This window comes from Glycine soja, chromosome 11, assembly GCF_004193775.1.
Source record: "Glycine soja cultivar W05 chromosome 11, ASM419377v2, whole genome shotgun sequence".
Classification (NCBI taxonomy): domain Eukaryota; kingdom Viridiplantae; phylum Streptophyta; class Magnoliopsida; order Fabales; family Fabaceae; genus Glycine; species Glycine soja.
This window is the reverse complement of record NC_041012.1, coordinates 39,843,698-39,862,289: the sequence shown is the minus strand read 5'-3', so window position 1 is coordinate 39,862,289 and position 18,592 is coordinate 39,843,698. Positions and strand designations below refer to the sequence as shown.

Genomic DNA, 18,592 nt, shown 5'->3' with positions numbered 1-18,592 from the left:
CGCAAGCAGGTCTTAAAAATTTAACAGTATAGGACCACTTCTATCCCCCGAAACACCAATATTAATTCCCTAGTAATTGGTCAGTTTGTGAACCAAAGTTTTGTAAGTAGTATTATGGATAATTTGTCCAAATTTATGCATCGCATAGCTTGTGTCGGTATCGAATGATTTTTTTAACATTTTTATTTTTATAATTAATCTAAGTTGTATAAGTATATCAGTATATCTAAATTAGTAGTTTTATCTTCACTAAAAAAAAAGTAGTATCATGTACTACGCAAAAGTGACATGCCAATGCGTCATCAACTAAGTGGAATACCTATGGTGCTGTTCACTCACATGCTGGCCTTTAATTGCAATTTGTAATGTTGTCACCAATCATGTAGTACTTGCAGTTTGGCTTATATAGGTGCTTCCAAGTTCTTTATCCTCACACTATTCCTAGCAGTTGCAAGTTGGATTTTTTAGTATCATAAAAAATTCCTTATTAAAATCTATTTTCTAATGATCGAGTTTACTCACCTTCCATATGAATTCATTGTAGACCATTAACCAAGATCAATACTTGTACATGAAATTCCACCCGTGAAAGAATGCCTGCAATTGTTAATTAGTATATGATTTTGATATGTTGGATCAAATTAAAGCAATGAATTCATGTATCAGGTTCTTCGTGAACTTATCCACCTTTTAGATTATCACAAGACTCATACATGCAGTACTTTACGCATTCTTTTTTTCTCTTAAATAAAATGTACTCGCTAAACATATCACTTTCATAACTACATCGGGTTCAAGTGGTCCCAACTCCCAAATATTGAGTTATTTTAAAAGTTATATTAAAATGAACAAATTTTTAAAACTATAAGAGGTATATACATAATGTTTCGAGTGATAGAGAATCATATCCCTTAAGCCTGTAATATTATATTTAATCTTGAATATTGATGTGTATGAAAAGTAATGACGGTATTGTTAGTGAAAGAGTTTAATAAGCCTGTATTGTTAGTATAATTTTTTTTACATTATCAAACAACTATAAATCATTTTAGCTTATCATTAATGACGGTTTGTGATTGAAGTATAAATGACTTGCACTCTCATATATAATTCATGTAAAACTTAAAGAATATATAAATTAAAAGAGTTATGTACAATTAAGTTAAAGCAAATCAAGTCAAATAAAAAATTATTTTTTAAATCATCGCAAGAGAGTGTACTCTAATTTAATAAATAGATTAAATTATGTTTGTATTGAATTTAATTTTGATGTTGTCAAATAGGTAAAAAACAGTTTCTATACAATTTATTTAATTTTTGTTAACATTTATTATAATGAGTTTGGCGCTGTTAATTAATAATTATATGATATATCATATATCAAACACATTAGAATGATGTAGACGATGATGTAATTTTTCATTAACATTGAACTAAAATTAATTAAAAAAGTAATCACGAGCCGAATATATGATTCAACACAAGCATCAGCAAAAAAAAATTGATTCAACACAATAGTTAAGTGTGTGTATATATATATATATATATATAATCATACTTATCAAATTTTAGAGTTAATTCGCTAACTCTTACGAGTTTACGAGTCCATTTGTCCTCTACGAGTTTACTCTTCAGTAAACTCTAAGTAAACTCGGTAGACTCTCGGGTCAACGAGTTAACAAGTTAAAAAAATTAAATCAAAATTAAGTCATTTTTTTTATTGTTTTTTATTTGTTTAGCATTCAACATACCTTCATTTAATGTGTTATTCTTAAATACAAAATTCTAACATGTAATAATATCAAACCCTTGTTCTCTAATAACATTAAACCCTTCATGAGAATGAGCTACTACTACTATAACATCTACAAGTTATTGTCTAATGTATTAGTACTAGACTTGGTTATTTAAATATTTTGAAGTTTATGATTTACTGTTTTATTTTATTATATTGTTGAAATGTTTAATTAATATGTTATTTATAAATATTTTATTATTATTTTTATATGAAGTAGACTCTTACGAGTCTACGAGTTAAATTCATGAATCGAATTTATAAAACTTTCACCCGCGTAAACTCTCGAGTTTGATAATCATATATATATATATAACACAACTAAAAAGAGAGAAAGAAGAGGCGTAAGACAAACAATCCCTTTTGTCATTTATAGAAAATATATATTCTGCAATTGGAGTATTGGACCACTAGGTAATTTTTTCTACGAAGAAAAATATTTTAATAGAATAATGATAATCATACACTTATTTTTTCTTCTATTTTTTTCACTTCATCTCTCTCTATACATATATCATTTTCTCTTTATTTATTTATTCTATTTATTTCTTCCATCTATGTACACCCTAAAATAGGGCATACGGTTATCATTTTTTTTTTGAAAGGCAAATATATGTATTAATATTAAAAAGTTAGGAATTACATAGCGCTGTACAAGGTGCATCATGACTCTTATTGACACAACAAGATTGTACAATGTTTTTTAGTTTTTACAATTATGAGTGAGATAGAAAAAACAAAGGGTCAGAAATATGAAATAAAATGAGTAATAAAGTAGAGAAAGATAAAGAGAAAAATGAATGTATAAAAATTATTATAAAACATCATGATATGAAGTTGAGAGATTGTGGGTGTAATTTGATGACCATATATGAGATCTATCTTGTTAGAGAATATCTTCATTGCAGATTTTGTACACAAAAGTTCATGCAAAAATTGTGTGAAAAATTAGCTCAGCTAAAGAGAGGTGGTAACGCCACAATCCCTTTGTTAATCATGTGTAGAGAATATCCTTGCATGTTGCAATAGGACCACAAGGTAATTCTAGGTCACAACAACGCTATGGTTGTCGTTAGATGGCTGTAAGATCTGTCTATCCTGATAAGTGATAATTTTATTATATATACGGATTATTTTATTTTATTTAAGAATTGTGAGTATCAAATTCAAATCCTGGTAAGATGGTTGATTGGTTGTCAACTTCCCATGCATAGCATGATCATTAGATGCGTATTGCATTTAGATATTAGCAAATCTGAGTAGATATTGCATGTTTTTTTGTTCTTTCTTCTGTTTTATGTCTATAATCATATGAGCAATGATACGATTAATACATTTACGTAGGAATATATATATATATATATATATATATATATATATATATATATATATATATATATATATATATATATATATATATATATTAGTTACACATGTACACTCTTCATACGTAAAATTGTTTTTGATTTGTGGTTGCCGTTAATAAATTAATAATACACAATCTGTTCAAATAATAGCATATATAATTAAATATAGACATGAATAATTAAGGATCAAATATTGTCCTATGTGATGGATTTTTTTTTATTCTTATATTTTAGAATAACTCTCTAGGTAGCAGAGATGATGCCATGATGGGGACGAATATAAAAAAATATATGCATAAGATCAATTTTTTTTATCCACATACACCAAATTAATAATTAATGCAAGACCCTCTGCTATTTTTTGTTTTATTTTATTTATATCATGAAATGAAGTAAAGAAAATTACTTTTTTCTAAATACATAATTAGCATGCATATATTGTAATTTTACTCTCTATGCTTTATTCCGAATCACTCATCCTTGGTCATTCCAATGTCACATGTTCCACTGACTATATATGAAGTGTAGTCCAAAAAAATGAGAAGGGAAGGCCATTCATCTAGAACCTTAACTTAAATAAAAGACACCCCTTATTATAAAAGGTGGGGCAACACCATATGCTGCCTCATCATGAATCTGTGAATGCCTTGTATAAGTGGCAATACCCAATAGCCTCTTTTTCCTACCCCAAGAATCAAAGGAAAATCCATTTTCTAGGATTCTTTTTTGAAGTTTTGTCAGTGCAACTAAACTTTTCCACTGTCTTGTTGTGTTGAATTTGGGGGTTTATTGGACCCTACCATTTCCTTGATGGAGGGGATAAGCTATATTCTATCATCGTGAGGGTTCTAAGACTAAAGTACACGTCTCAACATAATCTGTTTTGGGTTATTTTATGATCACAGCCGCAGAAAAAGTTTACCAACCGCTTGTGTTTGTGCGAGCCATAAGAAAGAGTTCAAATTAAATAACTTAATACATTGACAAAAGAGTTTAACTTTTAATGTGTTTGGATGAGATATTTAAATAAGATAATTTATTTTTTTAATGGATTTGAAATATCCTTATCATAACAATTGTTTGGATACAAGATTTCAAAAAATTTAAATTTATTTTAATTTTTAAAAGAATTTTAATAGATTAAAATTATAGGAATTGAAATTTTACCTAATGGGTAAAAATTTCAAATTCTCTCCTCTCACCTAGGCCAGTTGTTCTCTCTCTCACACTCGATCTTCAATTACGAAAACCACGAGAGCGAGGCTCGGTAGTGTCATGAGATACACCTCCGCGCGCGAAGGTATTTGTGCATACGAGGATCCGAATCCAAGGCAGCAAAGTGAATGTTGTGGTAGCATGAATTTTAATTGTGGTGGCATGCACACAACGTTTTGGATTACAGCCTAGCTGTTTAGCTTCTAGAGGAAGACTCGGCGCAGGTTGTCTTCGAGGGTAAAAACACGTCAACGGATTTTTACATTTGGGAGTGGGTGTGGGGAAAAGGTGGGAGAGTTGATCGAGGATGAGGCGTTCGTCGAGGATGGATTGTTGGTGGAGGTGGGGAGAAGGTGGCGGCATGTGGAGAGATGAGAGTGGGAAACTGCGTGTGGAGTTGAGAGGGTAGTGGGGTTTGGAATGTCATTGGTGGTGGCCGGTGGGTGAGGATCACTACGAGTACCAGAAGGTGACCAAATTGTGCATTAAGGTTACATATATTTTTTTAACATGAAAATAATATTAAGAATATCTAATTGAAAAAATGAAAACAGTATAAAAAAATACATATTCATATTATGTATTTTAATTTATAACATGATATAGAATAAATATATTAAATAATATATACACACTCATAATATGATATATTTTTTGAGTAAATTATACTAACCTTGTCTTCTCTCCGTTTTTATTTATTTATATGGACTTTGTCTTATATTTAAGGAAATTATATATGTTTTATCTTTATTTTTATAATATATCTAGATTTAATACTATTATTGTTATATGAAGTTGGTTAGATAATTTTGTGTGTTGAAGCATTGATGATTTGATTGGGATAATTTTAAATAAATATTTAAAAACAAAATTTTAAATTTTATTGAAATTGAATTACTTTATCCAAACAAGGAAATTAAAATACAAGAAATTGAATTGCTTCCGCCAAACAAAATATTTACAAAATGAAAGAAATTTAAATCAAGGCAATTAAAATGTTGTATATTTGAATTTCTTAAAAAAATTTAAATCCTTTATCCAAACACAAGGTTATGAATTATTAGTCTAAAAGAAATTATATGATGAATCGATGAGAAATAATTGTTTGTGACTTTTAATATACTTATCATAAAAATTAATAAATTTAAATTATATGAACAAATACATTTCACTCTTAATGAGTTACTTTCTATACATTGTGAGTCTAAAAAATTATATTATTATCTTAAGATTGTGTTTTTTTTATGAAGAAATTAAAATTTTGGAATCTTAAAACAGAATTTTGATCGACTAAAAATGTGAAATTTTAATTTCCTTATAAAAGACGAGAAATTGAAATCATCTTCTTGATAGAAGAACCTTTCAAAACGTTCGTGTATTTCCTTTATAACTTTCATCCTCCTGAAAGTTCCTGAAATTCCATTCTCGAACTCGCGACTCTTCTCTCATGCCGATGATACTCTTCTTCAAGAAACACCGTCTGAGCTCGCAGAGCGTTGATCGGATGCGGGCGTAGGGGGACACGTAGAACTGCACCTATCAGTCAAGGGAATAGCCGTTGTTGCCTATCACGCGGTGGAGGTACTCGTCATGCCTTGCGCCGTTGACTGAATGCTGTGGTCGGGTATGGTGGTGTACGCCGTTGTGTCCCGATTCCCCTGCGACTCCCTATGCCACGCCAATATTCTTCTCTTTGAAAGTACATCAACCATATCTTCTCTTCTCTTTGCATTCATTTTCTTTCACCTTCGTAATTTTAATTTTTTTTATCCAAACACAATTTTGAAAATAAAATAATTTCAATTAAAGTATTTAAAATTCTTTGAATTTAAAATTTCCCAGAATTTTAAATTCCCTCATTCAAACATACTCTAAAAGAAATCAATGTTGATATGAATTTTAAACTAATGGTAAAATATAACAAAACTAATCTACATTATGTTACATTCGTAATGCATATACTATTGACAAAATATTGCAAATGAACTCAAATTTATTACATGGGTATCTTTTGGTGCAATTTATATACATATAAATGGAGCTCCTGTAGTATAAAAACGTGCGTTGGTACTTGATTGGAAGCTTAAGATGACTAAGGAGTTAGAAACTCTCATGGGGAAAGTGAGAGGTTTGAGCCTTCTATCTCTTGGTGGTTGCTTCGATGGCTGCTATGACCACACTCAAGCCTATGGATTAGGGACAAGGATCTGGAACTTCAGTGATCGACCAGTGGAGCTGCAGATAAGGGTGGGATCAATACTGAAGAAGGTTCACACTTTGAAGCCAGGGTCATGTAAGAGGCTGAGAAGTAAACGCATATACAAGGCATATATGCCTGGTAAGAGTGGCAATGATGGTGGGGGATTGAAGAGTTTGCTGTATTACTATGATGAAACTTGCCACCCTTATGTTTGGATTCATGACATAGGGGGTGGTTCCATGAGGATGGTTAAACAGCAGTATATTAGCCTTGAGAATTTGAGGGATTCTTCTGAGATCAGGATCTTGAGGGATCAGCAAAGAGGTTGCATTTCAGTTCTCAAGAGAACTAGGCCAGATTTCTGCTGAATTTGAGTGTAATTCTTGCTTAATTATTTCACTAGTTTAATTTGTCATGGGTAGGAAATAAAAGTTTACTTCTTGCTTTCCTTAATTGGATGTTATTAATTGCAAAATGCAATATAGGTCCATGAGCATGGTAAATTATTAGCTAATGTACTGAAAAAGTGTAAGATTTTCTGTATCCACTTCCTTGAAGATATATCAAAAGTCACTCAGGAGACTGATTTTGAAAGTGTTGTTCTTTAACCCACTTAATGTATGTTGTTTTTGTCATAACACATCGTCAATTGGGAGTCAATGTTGTAGAATGATGAATCATACTTTAAATCTAACGGGTTTACTGTGTCAATGTCTCTGTAAGTACCAAGAATTACTTCTCAGCTTTTCTGAAATTAAATTAACGTTCAATTTTTGTTTTTCATCTTTGACTGTACAAGAAGCTATATGCAGAGAAGGTACATGTGTCCTTGGACAAAAATGTTTTATAGTAGAGTTCGACGTCCAGGTAAGACTCAAATTTATTTACCTTGATTGCAAAAACAGCAGATGTATTTTACTCCGATTTTTATGTGCAGGGCCCTAATTTTGGTTTGCCAACTTTGAGAAATGACTTAACTTCAGACATCGGTACATGGAATTCAAGGCTAACCAAGGCTACCAAACTTCTTTTTTTTCAATTATATGAACAGTAAAACAGCAATAAATGTTGAAATTTATTGAAAATCACAATTATGAGTCTTTTTACTTAATGAGTTCCACTAGTAATTTTGTAGTCTTTCATAAATTTTAACTAACAGAAGAAAGTGTGTTACAAACGTGATAGTGATACACTTCAACTAACTAAAAGAGTGGGATTGTTAAAGGCAATAGTAAACACAGATCATGACTTCTCTTGAACAGTGAATGATATATTTGTCAACTTGGTACTTCATCCTTCTAGCAACAAATTCATTGGTTTGTTTTAAGTCAAGGTGAAACTCATCCAACAGCTTCTAGATAAGGCTTACTAAAAGCAAAGAATGACATTTCTCTAATTGTTCAAGATCCAACCTGGTCCAATATCCATACTGACTTGAAGGTATAATGAGAACTGGGTTTCAGATTTTAGAAAACAGATTCCTTTTCTTAGTTGAGTTTTGGTTATGTTACAAGCCAGACAATTTCATTTCCTCTATTTTTGTTTACCATGAATACTTCTTTCAGTTCTTATGAATTTAGTTAATAAATTTGTTAAATACTCCTTTCATTACCTCTATAAATAGTTTTGAAAAACAAATATTACTTAGAACAAAATTAATACTCTCAAGTAAATTAACCAATTTTTTTCATCTGATGAATTTAATTAATTAGAACTTATAATAAATATCGGAAGGAATATCATTTATAGTCGATGATTATGTTTATGGCATTGCAGAGTAAGACAAACAATAAATGTGGTGTCTCTCCTAGCAATAGGGATTTAAATTGTAACTTATCGCTTTGTGAGAGGCTAGCAAGTCAGTCCCTTCTACTAAAGTCAAGTCTTGTTAGACTAAAATTTGATATTAAATACTTAATATAGATCCTTGAATAAAGTCACTCGAACTAATTTAGTTTTTGAAGGAAAATGAGTCATTAAATGATTCCTCATAATTACAAATATGTCCCATATTCATATATTGAGGGATTAAATGGTTAGTTTTTTTTTCTTCTCTTTTTTATAGGAATCAAAATGCTTCCAATAGTTTTTTCAGACTAATTTGAGTATTCAGCAAAAAATATTTATGACTTGATTATGATTAATATTCGGCAGTTTTTTTAAGTTACTTTAAATTTAAAAGTTAAAATAAAAAGTTCAAAAATAAAGTAAAAACTATTTAAAAGAGAGGAGAGGAGGTCAGAGAGAAAAGAAAAGCTATTTTTTTTTTCAAAAAATTATTGGCATAATTTATTTATTTATTTCAAAAAACTGTCAAAAAATGAGTTTAGCATAATTTTTCCTTTTAAGAGAAGAAAAATAAAAGTTGAACCCTACCTATCTATAATCCAAACAAATTTATATATTTCACACTACTCAAAACGAGTTAGGGCTAACACAACTTGATTATTAGTCGGGTTATGAATTGTGATCTAGCCAAACCAAAATTTCAAAATTAGTCTCGTCAAAATATTAGTTAGAGTCAGCCGTCGGGCGTAGTTAAGCATGTAATAAACACCTACAATGGTTTAAATTTGGAGACCTGAGAAGAAATCAGTTTTATAACTACGTTTTTTCTCGAGAGAAGACAAAATACTTGACACGCATTGCGAAATAATATTGGTGAATGACCTACCAAGAAAGTTTAGTTCTGTTTGTTGTTTCTGCCCTTTTTCCAGAGTTAAACCAAACTTTTCCTCTGGCATGACTCGCATGGAAATCAAACGTAAGTACATCCACCCCAATCACACTACTCCCATAAAATTTTGGCTACAACCCAAGTGTCCCTTTGCATATATACCATATATGCTCCGAATACCAAGTGCAAGTACCTGGAACAATATGGCAGAGCAGTGCTTATACAATGTTACAGATAGGAAAGTAAATTAATACAGTCAAATAGAAACCGTACCAATTACAATTTAGGGTTGACAAAAGTATGCCCGGAGGCAGAAGCAGAAAACCCTCCGGCGCAGCCCATCATTTCACAGATTGCTTTTACAAGGCATGTCAGAAGAAAAATTGCTCTAAGAGATACTGGAGAGTGGAGACTGAGCCTCTCATGAAACGGCTGTATTACAAATTAAACCATGGCATCAAATTTCAAGGCTCAGTTTAATGCAACACCAAGTTATTCTTTTACCTTTTCAGCTCACTGACTTTTAATCATGTATAATTCAAGTTGGATTTACAAAGCTATATAAAGGAACCGAGAAATAACTTCAGTTTAATGTAAGACCCTTCTAGGGACCTGCACCCATTGCACCTGCCCTCGCTCTTAACATTTCAGTCCTCTTGCTTCTCTCCATCACCTCCACCAACCATTCTGCACTTTCCCTAATCCCCATTCTGCAACATTTCAAAAGAAAATCTCTTCAGTTAAGTGCCTGTGCTACGATATATGCCTAACAGTAATTTTTCACTTCAAAGACAATGTGCAAGAGCATGTACTTCAGATATCTCCATCTTTATTGAAATTATAACGGATCAAGTTAGATTAAACTTTGGAAAGTTGATGCAACTACTTACCCATCGTATGCTGACACAGCTTCAAACATGAAAACTCTTTCATCCAGCTTCTTTAAATCCAAATATTGAGGTAACTCATCAGCTGATACTGCTTCAGGAATATCCTGCAAATCACAAGAATGTCAAGCAGGCAGGCATCACAAATACACACTCATCAGAGGACAAGGAGGGGGATGACAACAAATGAGGACACAATAATGGTGAAACCTCAATAGATGGATGAGATAGAATACTATCGTACTATATTACTCATGAATTTCCAGTATGAAGTTAAGAGGGTAAATTGACTTGTATATCGGAAAAAAGAACCAGGTTAACAGAAAGATTTGAAATGCTATTGGTAACAAATCATCATTTGCTGATCCCCCACCCACCTAAAGAAAAAACAAAGGGAAATATATAAACATATCTTGTACTGACAGAACCGTAGTATAGTGCTCAGATAAGCAGAACCAATGCCTCATGGATAAGGATATTAAACAAGACATTGAACATGTACAGCAAGAATAATCAGTACTAGATTAAATTAGATTTATTTGACACATTTACAAGAGTATAAGGCATGCTATAAGGTTATATAGGACGGGGAGAATAGTTACACTCACCTGCTTGTTCGCTAATATCAAAAGAGGGGCTCCTTGCAGATCCTCGTGCCGAAGCACCTTTTCTGGAAAACAAGTCAATTATTAAATCATCACTGTCCCATGTTTTTGTCATGTCTAGCATTATCACAACTGCGAGCCAACACCTTTAAGAAGTATTTATTTAGTTATCAGCAAACACTAAAATCAAATCTCACTAACCCAGTGCTGACTTCGCATCTTCAAAGCGTGACGGACAAGAAGCATCAACAACAAATATTACAGCATGTGCCTCTTCATAATATTTCTCCCATATTGAGCGAAGACCAGGCTGACAATAGGGGAACTTACATTATTATCTTATTACATATTTTATACCCTCCCTAACACCACACAAAAAGAATGGTATAAAAAGAAGCGAAATATCAGGAAAAAACAGTATACAGGGGGCCAATTACGTGCATCGCATGAAATGATACATTCTATTCCGGCTAGCATACAGGCTTACAATTAAAAATGAAGTGTTGCATCAGTTGTCCATGCATAATTTCAATTACAAATCCTCCTTTAGCATAGTCGAATTTAACAAATAAACCCAGGCTTTAAACAGGGATAGGGTAAAATTGATGGTCCAAATTGCCTAGTCCAAGTAACGGTTCTAATATATTGTAAAACCACCGTACCAGAAGCTGATTTTGTGGTTTACAAGTCAAAAGTTATTCGGCACAATTAATGGGAATGTAGAAAACTTCTACACTTGGGTAGGTGGGAGTTACATGCTGTGGGAGTTTTACTCCTATAAATAGCCATCCCATTTCACTTGTTTAGCATCCCACTACAAACATAGTACTCCATTCTTTGTGAGAGTTCTTTGAGTGAGGGTTGTATTCTCCTATTACAAGAGAGAGTGTGTGTGTAATTGTTCTCTCCTTATATTTAGAGAGGTTGTAATTTTCTTCCACTTAGTAAAATATTACTCTAATCTTGCTCATGGTTTTTCCCTTATCCGTTGAGGGTTTTCCACGTTAAAATATTGTGTCCATTCCTAATTTTCTCATCTATTATTTTAGTTGTGAGATATTATTTTGTTACTCTGGTACCCAACATATATAGCCATTAATGAACTAGTAGTTGTTATTTCTGAAAATAGTGAACATAAACTTTACAAACACAAACACTAGTTTAGTAGAGATAGCTTTCCCAAAGGAAATTTTGAAAAGCAAAATAGCATCTTGTTCTTTCATTAATCACATTTTAAAAATATACAGAAGCATAAGAAAATTACACTTCAGCAACTATGTAGATGATGATTGCTTTAGCTACTGAGCTTCTAGAATGGAAGAGTTTAAACAAGCAGCACATAAGCTACACTAACAATTCATCCGAGTAACATATTTACAGGACTTAAAATAGATAATATTTGCCTTTTTTTTCCATACCTGACCTCCTAGGTCCCAGAACACAAGTTTACTATTTGCCACTTCAATGCGACCAATATTCAATCCCACTGTTGGAATAATTCGATCAGGAGGAATGCCTTCTATATTTGAGTACACCGACTTCATCTTCTCCAGCAAAGTCTAACAATTAGGCATTATACAGCAATTCAGAGCAACACAACAAAGTTAAGTGAATTGTTAAATATATGGCACTTAAAAGATGTATTACCGTTTTGCCAGCCTTGTCAATCCCCAGAATGAGTACATGAAGCTCCATCTTGCTGAACAAGTACTTCCATAGTCCATAAAACAACGAAAACATCCTTGTATTGTTTAAGCTGTCTTAACCTTCAAGTATACAAGAATTTGCAGTTCATGTCATGTTATTGGATAGCTCTTCCACTCATCATTACTTCACAAATTCATTAACATTCAGAATTCCTGCACAAGCAAAGTTTGTAAGATGCCTCGAACAAGCACGATTCAGAGTTACTTGAAAAAAAATAGTGTAAATGATTTTTTACATTGTCATTCAATCACAAAACTATAATGTAAGGAAAGTTTATTGACTTTCATAATTATGGCGACAGTTATTGTAAAAAAAAATATAAAAAAACCCTTACAGTACATAAAAATTAAACTCGTCAGAAAAATTCCAATATTCAATTCGGCAATGGACAAACTTGATTGAACAACATTACAACTAAACGAGTGATTTTTTTATCCTTAATTTTCAATTAAGTAGTTTCCCGATCACGAGTTTCTAATTCGACGCTTATGAATGACGCTTCGTTAGATCTTAGGTTCTTATCACTTCATTCATACACACCTACATGCACCATTAAGTTACTTACATATATAAGACTCGAATTTCCAGAAAATTGAGAGAGAGATGCAAGACTGTGAAAATCACAGTCCATCGGAACCACCGCAATCGATAGAATCAATTCAGTAGTAACAGATCCGGAAATTGAAGAAGGAAAAGAAGAGTGGTTGAATAGGTTTACCGGCGCCAATGACGGCAACGAAGTGCGATAGACGGTGGCTGCAGAAAGATCCGATGACGGTGGAATCGGATCAATAGTGAGCGATTCCGCTTCTGAAAGTTCTGTTTCTCGCAGGAGAAGGAGAACTAAAGAACTAAGGATCCAAGTAAAATAAAATGTAATAAAATAAAAATATAAAAATACTAAACCAATGTTTCCGTCCTATATCATTAGACATTAATTTAAATCTAACAATATTATATATATATATATATATATATATATATATATATGTGTGTGTGTGTGTGTGTGTGTCAGATTCGTTTCTTTCTTTTTAACAAACATTTATTTTCTTGAAGAAACAAACATTTTTTTGCAATCATAATAATATATGCTTTTACATTATCATTTATGAGTGCTAGCAAGTAGCAATTGCATTGGCACGGTTTGACAAATTATGTCCTAAACAAAGAAAATAAGTCTTTGCCATTAAATTCTAATCATTGTAATGAAATATATATTGAAGAAAATTATAATAAATAAATACTTCTGAATATATAAATGTTATATTTAAAATTTGTAATAAATAATTTATACTGTGATACAAAGTTACTTTTAACAATTGATTATTTTTATAAAAAAATATTAACACTTGATTAATCTTCTTTATAAATTAAGATAATTATTTTAAACAACAGTATTTGTATAAGTTCTTTTTTTTAATCTATAATTTTTTCCTCAATAACATTATTTGTAGATATTTTTTTTAAAAAAAAAATCTCTTTCGATCTATCTTATACATCTTTAATAATATTATATTAGATTTAATAAAATGTAAGACTTAAAAATCAAAATAATTTGAGATTTCCTTTTATCTCGAACATTCTAGATCCCTTGGTAGCCTGGTGGTTAAGAGAAGTAAAACTATTAGTAAACAGAAACGCGTTTAGTGGAATAACATTACGTCACTGCATGTATCTTTAATCCATTTTGATTTTCAAGGTATTTTTTAGAGTCATAATAAATAAAGAAAAAATAAGCACTATTTTTCAAGCTGTGGTCTAACTATAAATCTATGTTGAGTTTTAAAAAAAGTATTTTAAAATTATACTGACAATAAATTTTTTATTAATTTACTATGTATAAATTTTATACTAATAATATATAATTAATAAAAAAATTAAATAAACTCACTTTTTTTAAATTTGTTGTGGGACATCTTAGTTGAATTGAGCTACTTATTTTGGTAATTTTTTTTCTCTGGTAAAAAGTATTTTATCAAAATGAAATGAGTGGATTGAAAATAAAAAATGTTTTACAAATCGTGGTCACAATTTTTTTAATAAATAATTATTTTTAATATATATTATATTTAAAATTTCTGATAAATAATTATATTATGATATAATTTTTTTAATCAACGATAATTTATTTAAAAATATTAAAATTTAATTTAAAAGAAAGATAAAAAATACTAGATTAAGAAGAATAAGAAAGTAATAAAAATTTATAGTTGATAAAATTTCAAAAATATTTTTGTTCAAAATACATAACAGAATTTTCAGACAAAAAATGATAATAACAAGGCGTTTCCTCTTAGCAGTAGTATTTTGCGTTGAAAGAGCAAAGAAAGACATCATTTTCCCTCACAACACGCATCCGATTCGGAGCTACCTCTTTTTTGTTTCATCTTCTTCTTTCTTTCTTTGTTTCTGATTCTGATGGGTATCTCATGGAGTGGCAGAAGAAGAAACAATTACCTCCAAAACCGACCACCACCTCCACCCCCTTCTTACTACTACCATACAGAATCCCACCCTGCACCACCACCGCAGCCGCAAGGTTACTTTCTCCCTTCAGCAACCCCTTACGCCCCTCCCCCTCCCATGCCGCCGCCGCCACCACCACAAACCCACTCAATTTCTTTCTATTACAGCTCCAACCCCAATTCCTACGGCACTCCCACTCTCGCCCCTCGCTTTCACTACCAGCAGCATTACTACCACCCCCAGCCCCAGCCCCAGCTCGCCGCGTGGCCCGTCCCTCGTCCTGCTGCCCCCACTCCTCCGCCCTACGTCGACCACCAGACCGCCAAGAAGATAAGGAACTACGTCAATGTCCACAAAGACACCCTGCGCCTCGAGGTCGACGACCATAACCCCGATCTTCATCTTCTCTCCTTCGTTTTCGATGCTGTCTACGATGGCAGGTAACGGTTTTTCTTCATTCTTAGCCCTTTGATTTAGTGCTGCGCTGTGTGGATGGATGGATGGATTGATTTACAATTCATGAATTTAGATAACGCGCAAACTCAGGATACTGATTGAATTGCTATAGAATAAACTCCCAATTGAGAAACCCCTCAAATTGATCCCTTAATTTTAGTATATTAACTCTGGGACTGAAGTATTGAACCGATGGATATTCAATACCTGAGGGTCTATTTAGGGGATAGAGTAATACTTAGAAGGATCAAATTCTTGGTGGTTTATTCAATTACTATATCTTTAATACTCGTGAATTTTGAAAAGAAATTTGCAAGATTTCCATTATGCAGGTTACAGAAAAATATGTTATGATTCATAGTTATCAATACCAGGCGGGTGTGATAGAGGAGCTGTAGGGGAGTGTGTTTCTTTGGATTGTGGGCAAGGTCAATGGTGTTCCATTTCGTGATTCTAGTTGCTGCTATCTCACTCTGCATTAGAAACCCTGAAATGCACCTATTGTTTGACCTTTCCCTCTCGTTTTTTAGTTATTTCGAGATTGGGTTTGAAGAACTGAGATCAACCTCTTCCCCACATCCTTCTTGCTTCATTTGTTCGTCTTGGTAACACCAATGATTTGGACTTTATGTCTAAGGTGCTCGGTAGTACCAATTTATCATGTCAAGCAATCTGGAGAATCATATAGATTCTTTTGGACTCTGAAAGTTATACCTTTTACGAGTTAAGACAGGGGACCAATTTTGACTCTCAACTTGAATTAAAATGCTTAGTTAGTGGCAAGAACTTCTCTCCTCCACTGATAGGATGATCCAGCAACCTATAAGTATTAAAAGCAAGCATACAATATCAAGTGCCAATGAAATGCCAGTGAGAAACCACAGTTTATGGGTTGAATTTGTGATTGATTTGTTACTTTGATTGACTGATCATATGAAATGATTGTTGTAAGATGATAATATTTGAAGATTGAGTGAATATTGGATTATTCACATATTTTATGAAACATTTTAGCTTTTCTAATTTCTCTACTCCTTATATTTGTCATTGGCAGCATTACTATCTTATACTTTGCCAAGGAAGAAGAAAAATGTAGGTTTGTTCCATTATATCCCGAGGCATTTCAGCCGGTCAGAATCCCCTTTCAGAAAGGAGTTGGCCAGAAATTTGCTCAGCCTTCAGGAACAGGAATTGACCTAGGCTTCTTTGAGTTGGATGATCTTTCAAAGCCCTCACCTGGAGAAGATGTCTTTCCTCTAGTAATATGTGCTGAAACAAGTTTGAAAACTACCTCAGAAGATGAAACTCCTGGTGATTCCTTGCTAGACGCATCCCCTCACATGCAAATAACTCAAGGTGTCTTAGAGAAAAGTAATGGTGCTGGTCCATTCCTAATAAAAGTAGTTAAGCAGATTTTGTGGATTGATGGTGTTCGTTATGAGTTGAGGGAGTTATATGGAATAGGAAACTCATCCGCAGCTGATTTTGATGACAATGATCCTGGGAAGGAGTGTGTCATATGCATGACTGAACCAAAGGATACTGCTGTTTTACCTTGTCGACATATGGTAAGATTTCATCTCAAATCTACTTATACGTAGAATAGACCGGTTTAAAGGAAGAAACCAAGATATTAGCACAAGTTTTGGTTCATGCGGATAATAGCAGTGTTATGGTTCATAGAATACATCATAGTTTGTATTTTGCACAAGATTGCCCATGTTAAAATGAGCTCATTGTTAGGTTTTCTAAAAGGTAAAATGGGTGTTTTGTGATTCTTATATTACCTTAATTTTTCTTTTCTTCCTCTCCTGCCTTCCCCTCTTAATTTGTTTTTAAGGTTGTGAGCTTGTAGTGTGTCATGTGATCACACATACATTCTTTAAAATCACAGATCACAATATCAGCACTTACATTTATACTGTGGATGAAATGAATACCTAGTGTTTTTGTTTCTTCCTGGCCAGTAATATACTAATTGCTCGGTAGTAAGATCCTTACAGGTAGTAGCAATGTCGTCTCATGTCTGTGTATATTATTTACACTATTGCTCAGTTTGGATTAACTTCTAACTGATGAGAGCTTTTCAATTGTAAAACCGTATTGTTGCAAGGTAAGAATGTCAAATTCTGCCAAGTTAAGACTTTTGAAGAAGTTAAGGTGTACAAGTTAATTTTAATTTATGCAAGAAGATTAATTCACTTTACCACTTTAATTTATTTTATTTTCTTCTTCCATGGGTACTTGTTAAGAAATTTATCGAAATTAACTCTATTTTCATTTTCTAATTTGATTATTCTCATATTACATCTGTTGTATTTTTCCAGTGTATGTGCAGTGAGTGTGCAAATGCTCATCGACTTCAATCCAATAAATGCCCTATATGCCGTCAGTCTATTGAGGAACTTATAGAGATCAAGGTGAACAATGGCGATCATTGAGATTTTTTCCTTCGGATGCTAAGTTGCATGACAGTCCCAATAAATTCCTTTTAAGAAAATTCACCCCCTTTTTACATGTCTGCAGTCAGCTATTATATAGCAATTTGTTTTTTTCTTTTTTGTAAATTGTAGTCAATAATCTGTTTATAGATTTTGTGTGATGTGTTTGAGGGAAAATTAGATCATTAGTGATCGAATGTTTTTCCTCCCGTATCATCTATTGTACAGGTGATCATTTTTCCATAGTTTTTGTCTTAATGGTGTTTAAGAGATCATTTACATAGTAATTTGCCAAACAAGGGAGAAATGAAATAACACCTGGTTTGATGCATAATGGATTATGTTTGAAAGTTATCTCATATTTTATCATCTATAATAGATGTTTGAAACAAATTCCAGGTGTTGGGTGTTCTGATTAGTGTGATGTAACATATTGATTGATGTGATGTAAACTAATCCAGAGTTGTCCCTCCACCCGTCCCGTTTCTCATTACCTTTCCAAACATATATCACGATATAGCGTGTTTGGTTTGCCGTTTCAAGGGCTCCAGACAGCATTTCAAGCTTTCCCTGGCACTCATCGGAGAAGCAACAAACCTGCTGAATTGAAAGAAAAAAAAACTCGCAGTGGTTTCCTTCAACTGAATGATAACTCGTATGTTGCAAATACTAGCGTTTGTGAGCTATTAATATTATGTGTTGCAAGGTACTGTTTGGTTGGAAGGACCAAAGAGGTACACGAATTAAAGAAAAAAAAATCCATCTAAATGTAGTTT

At 32.5% G+C, this 18,592-nt stretch overlaps 2 protein-coding genes across 5 annotated transcripts; one reads left to right on the top strand and one right to left on the bottom strand.

Annotated features, from left to right (window-relative positions):
* The first annotated feature begins 6,428 nt into the window (after nucleotides 1-6,428).
* Nucleotides 6,429-18,175, top strand: LOC114373285 (probable E3 ubiquitin-protein ligase LUL4). Its single transcript, XM_028330783.1, has 4 exons — nucleotides 6,429-6,942; nucleotides 14,773-15,359; nucleotides 16,430-16,943; nucleotides 17,703-18,175. The coding sequence occupies exons 1-4, from the start codon at nucleotides 6,466-6,468 to the stop codon at nucleotides 17,814-17,816; spliced, it is 1,692 nt and encodes a 563-aa protein (XP_028186584.1). The 5' UTR covers nucleotides 6,429-6,465; the 3' UTR covers nucleotides 17,817-18,175.
* Nucleotides 9,150-13,328, bottom strand: LOC114373861 (ADP-ribosylation factor-related protein 1-like). 4 transcript variants are annotated; one of them, XR_003658481.1, is made up of 8 exons: nucleotides 13,172-13,328; nucleotides 12,394-12,605; nucleotides 12,165-12,305; nucleotides 10,948-11,056; nucleotides 10,750-10,811; nucleotides 10,145-10,248; nucleotides 9,528-9,964; nucleotides 9,150-9,447 (listed from the first exon to the last, which is right to left on the bottom strand). XR_003658481.1 is itself a non-coding variant. In XM_028331414.1 (7 exons), the coding sequence occupies exons 2-7, from the start codon at nucleotides 12,484-12,486 to the stop codon at nucleotides 9,859-9,861; spliced, it is 615 nt and encodes a 204-aa protein (XP_028187215.1). In that variant the 5' UTR covers nucleotides 12,487-12,605; nucleotides 13,172-13,328; the 3' UTR covers nucleotides 9,160-9,858. The 4 variants fall into 4 exon arrangements, 2 of the variants coding, with proteins under 2 accessions (XP_028187215.1, XP_028187217.1); XR_003658482.1 differs by having other exon boundaries at nucleotides 9,160-9,686; nucleotides 9,759-9,964; XM_028331414.1 differs by having other exon boundaries at nucleotides 9,160-9,964.
* Nucleotides 18,176-18,592: the final 417 nt, after the last annotated feature.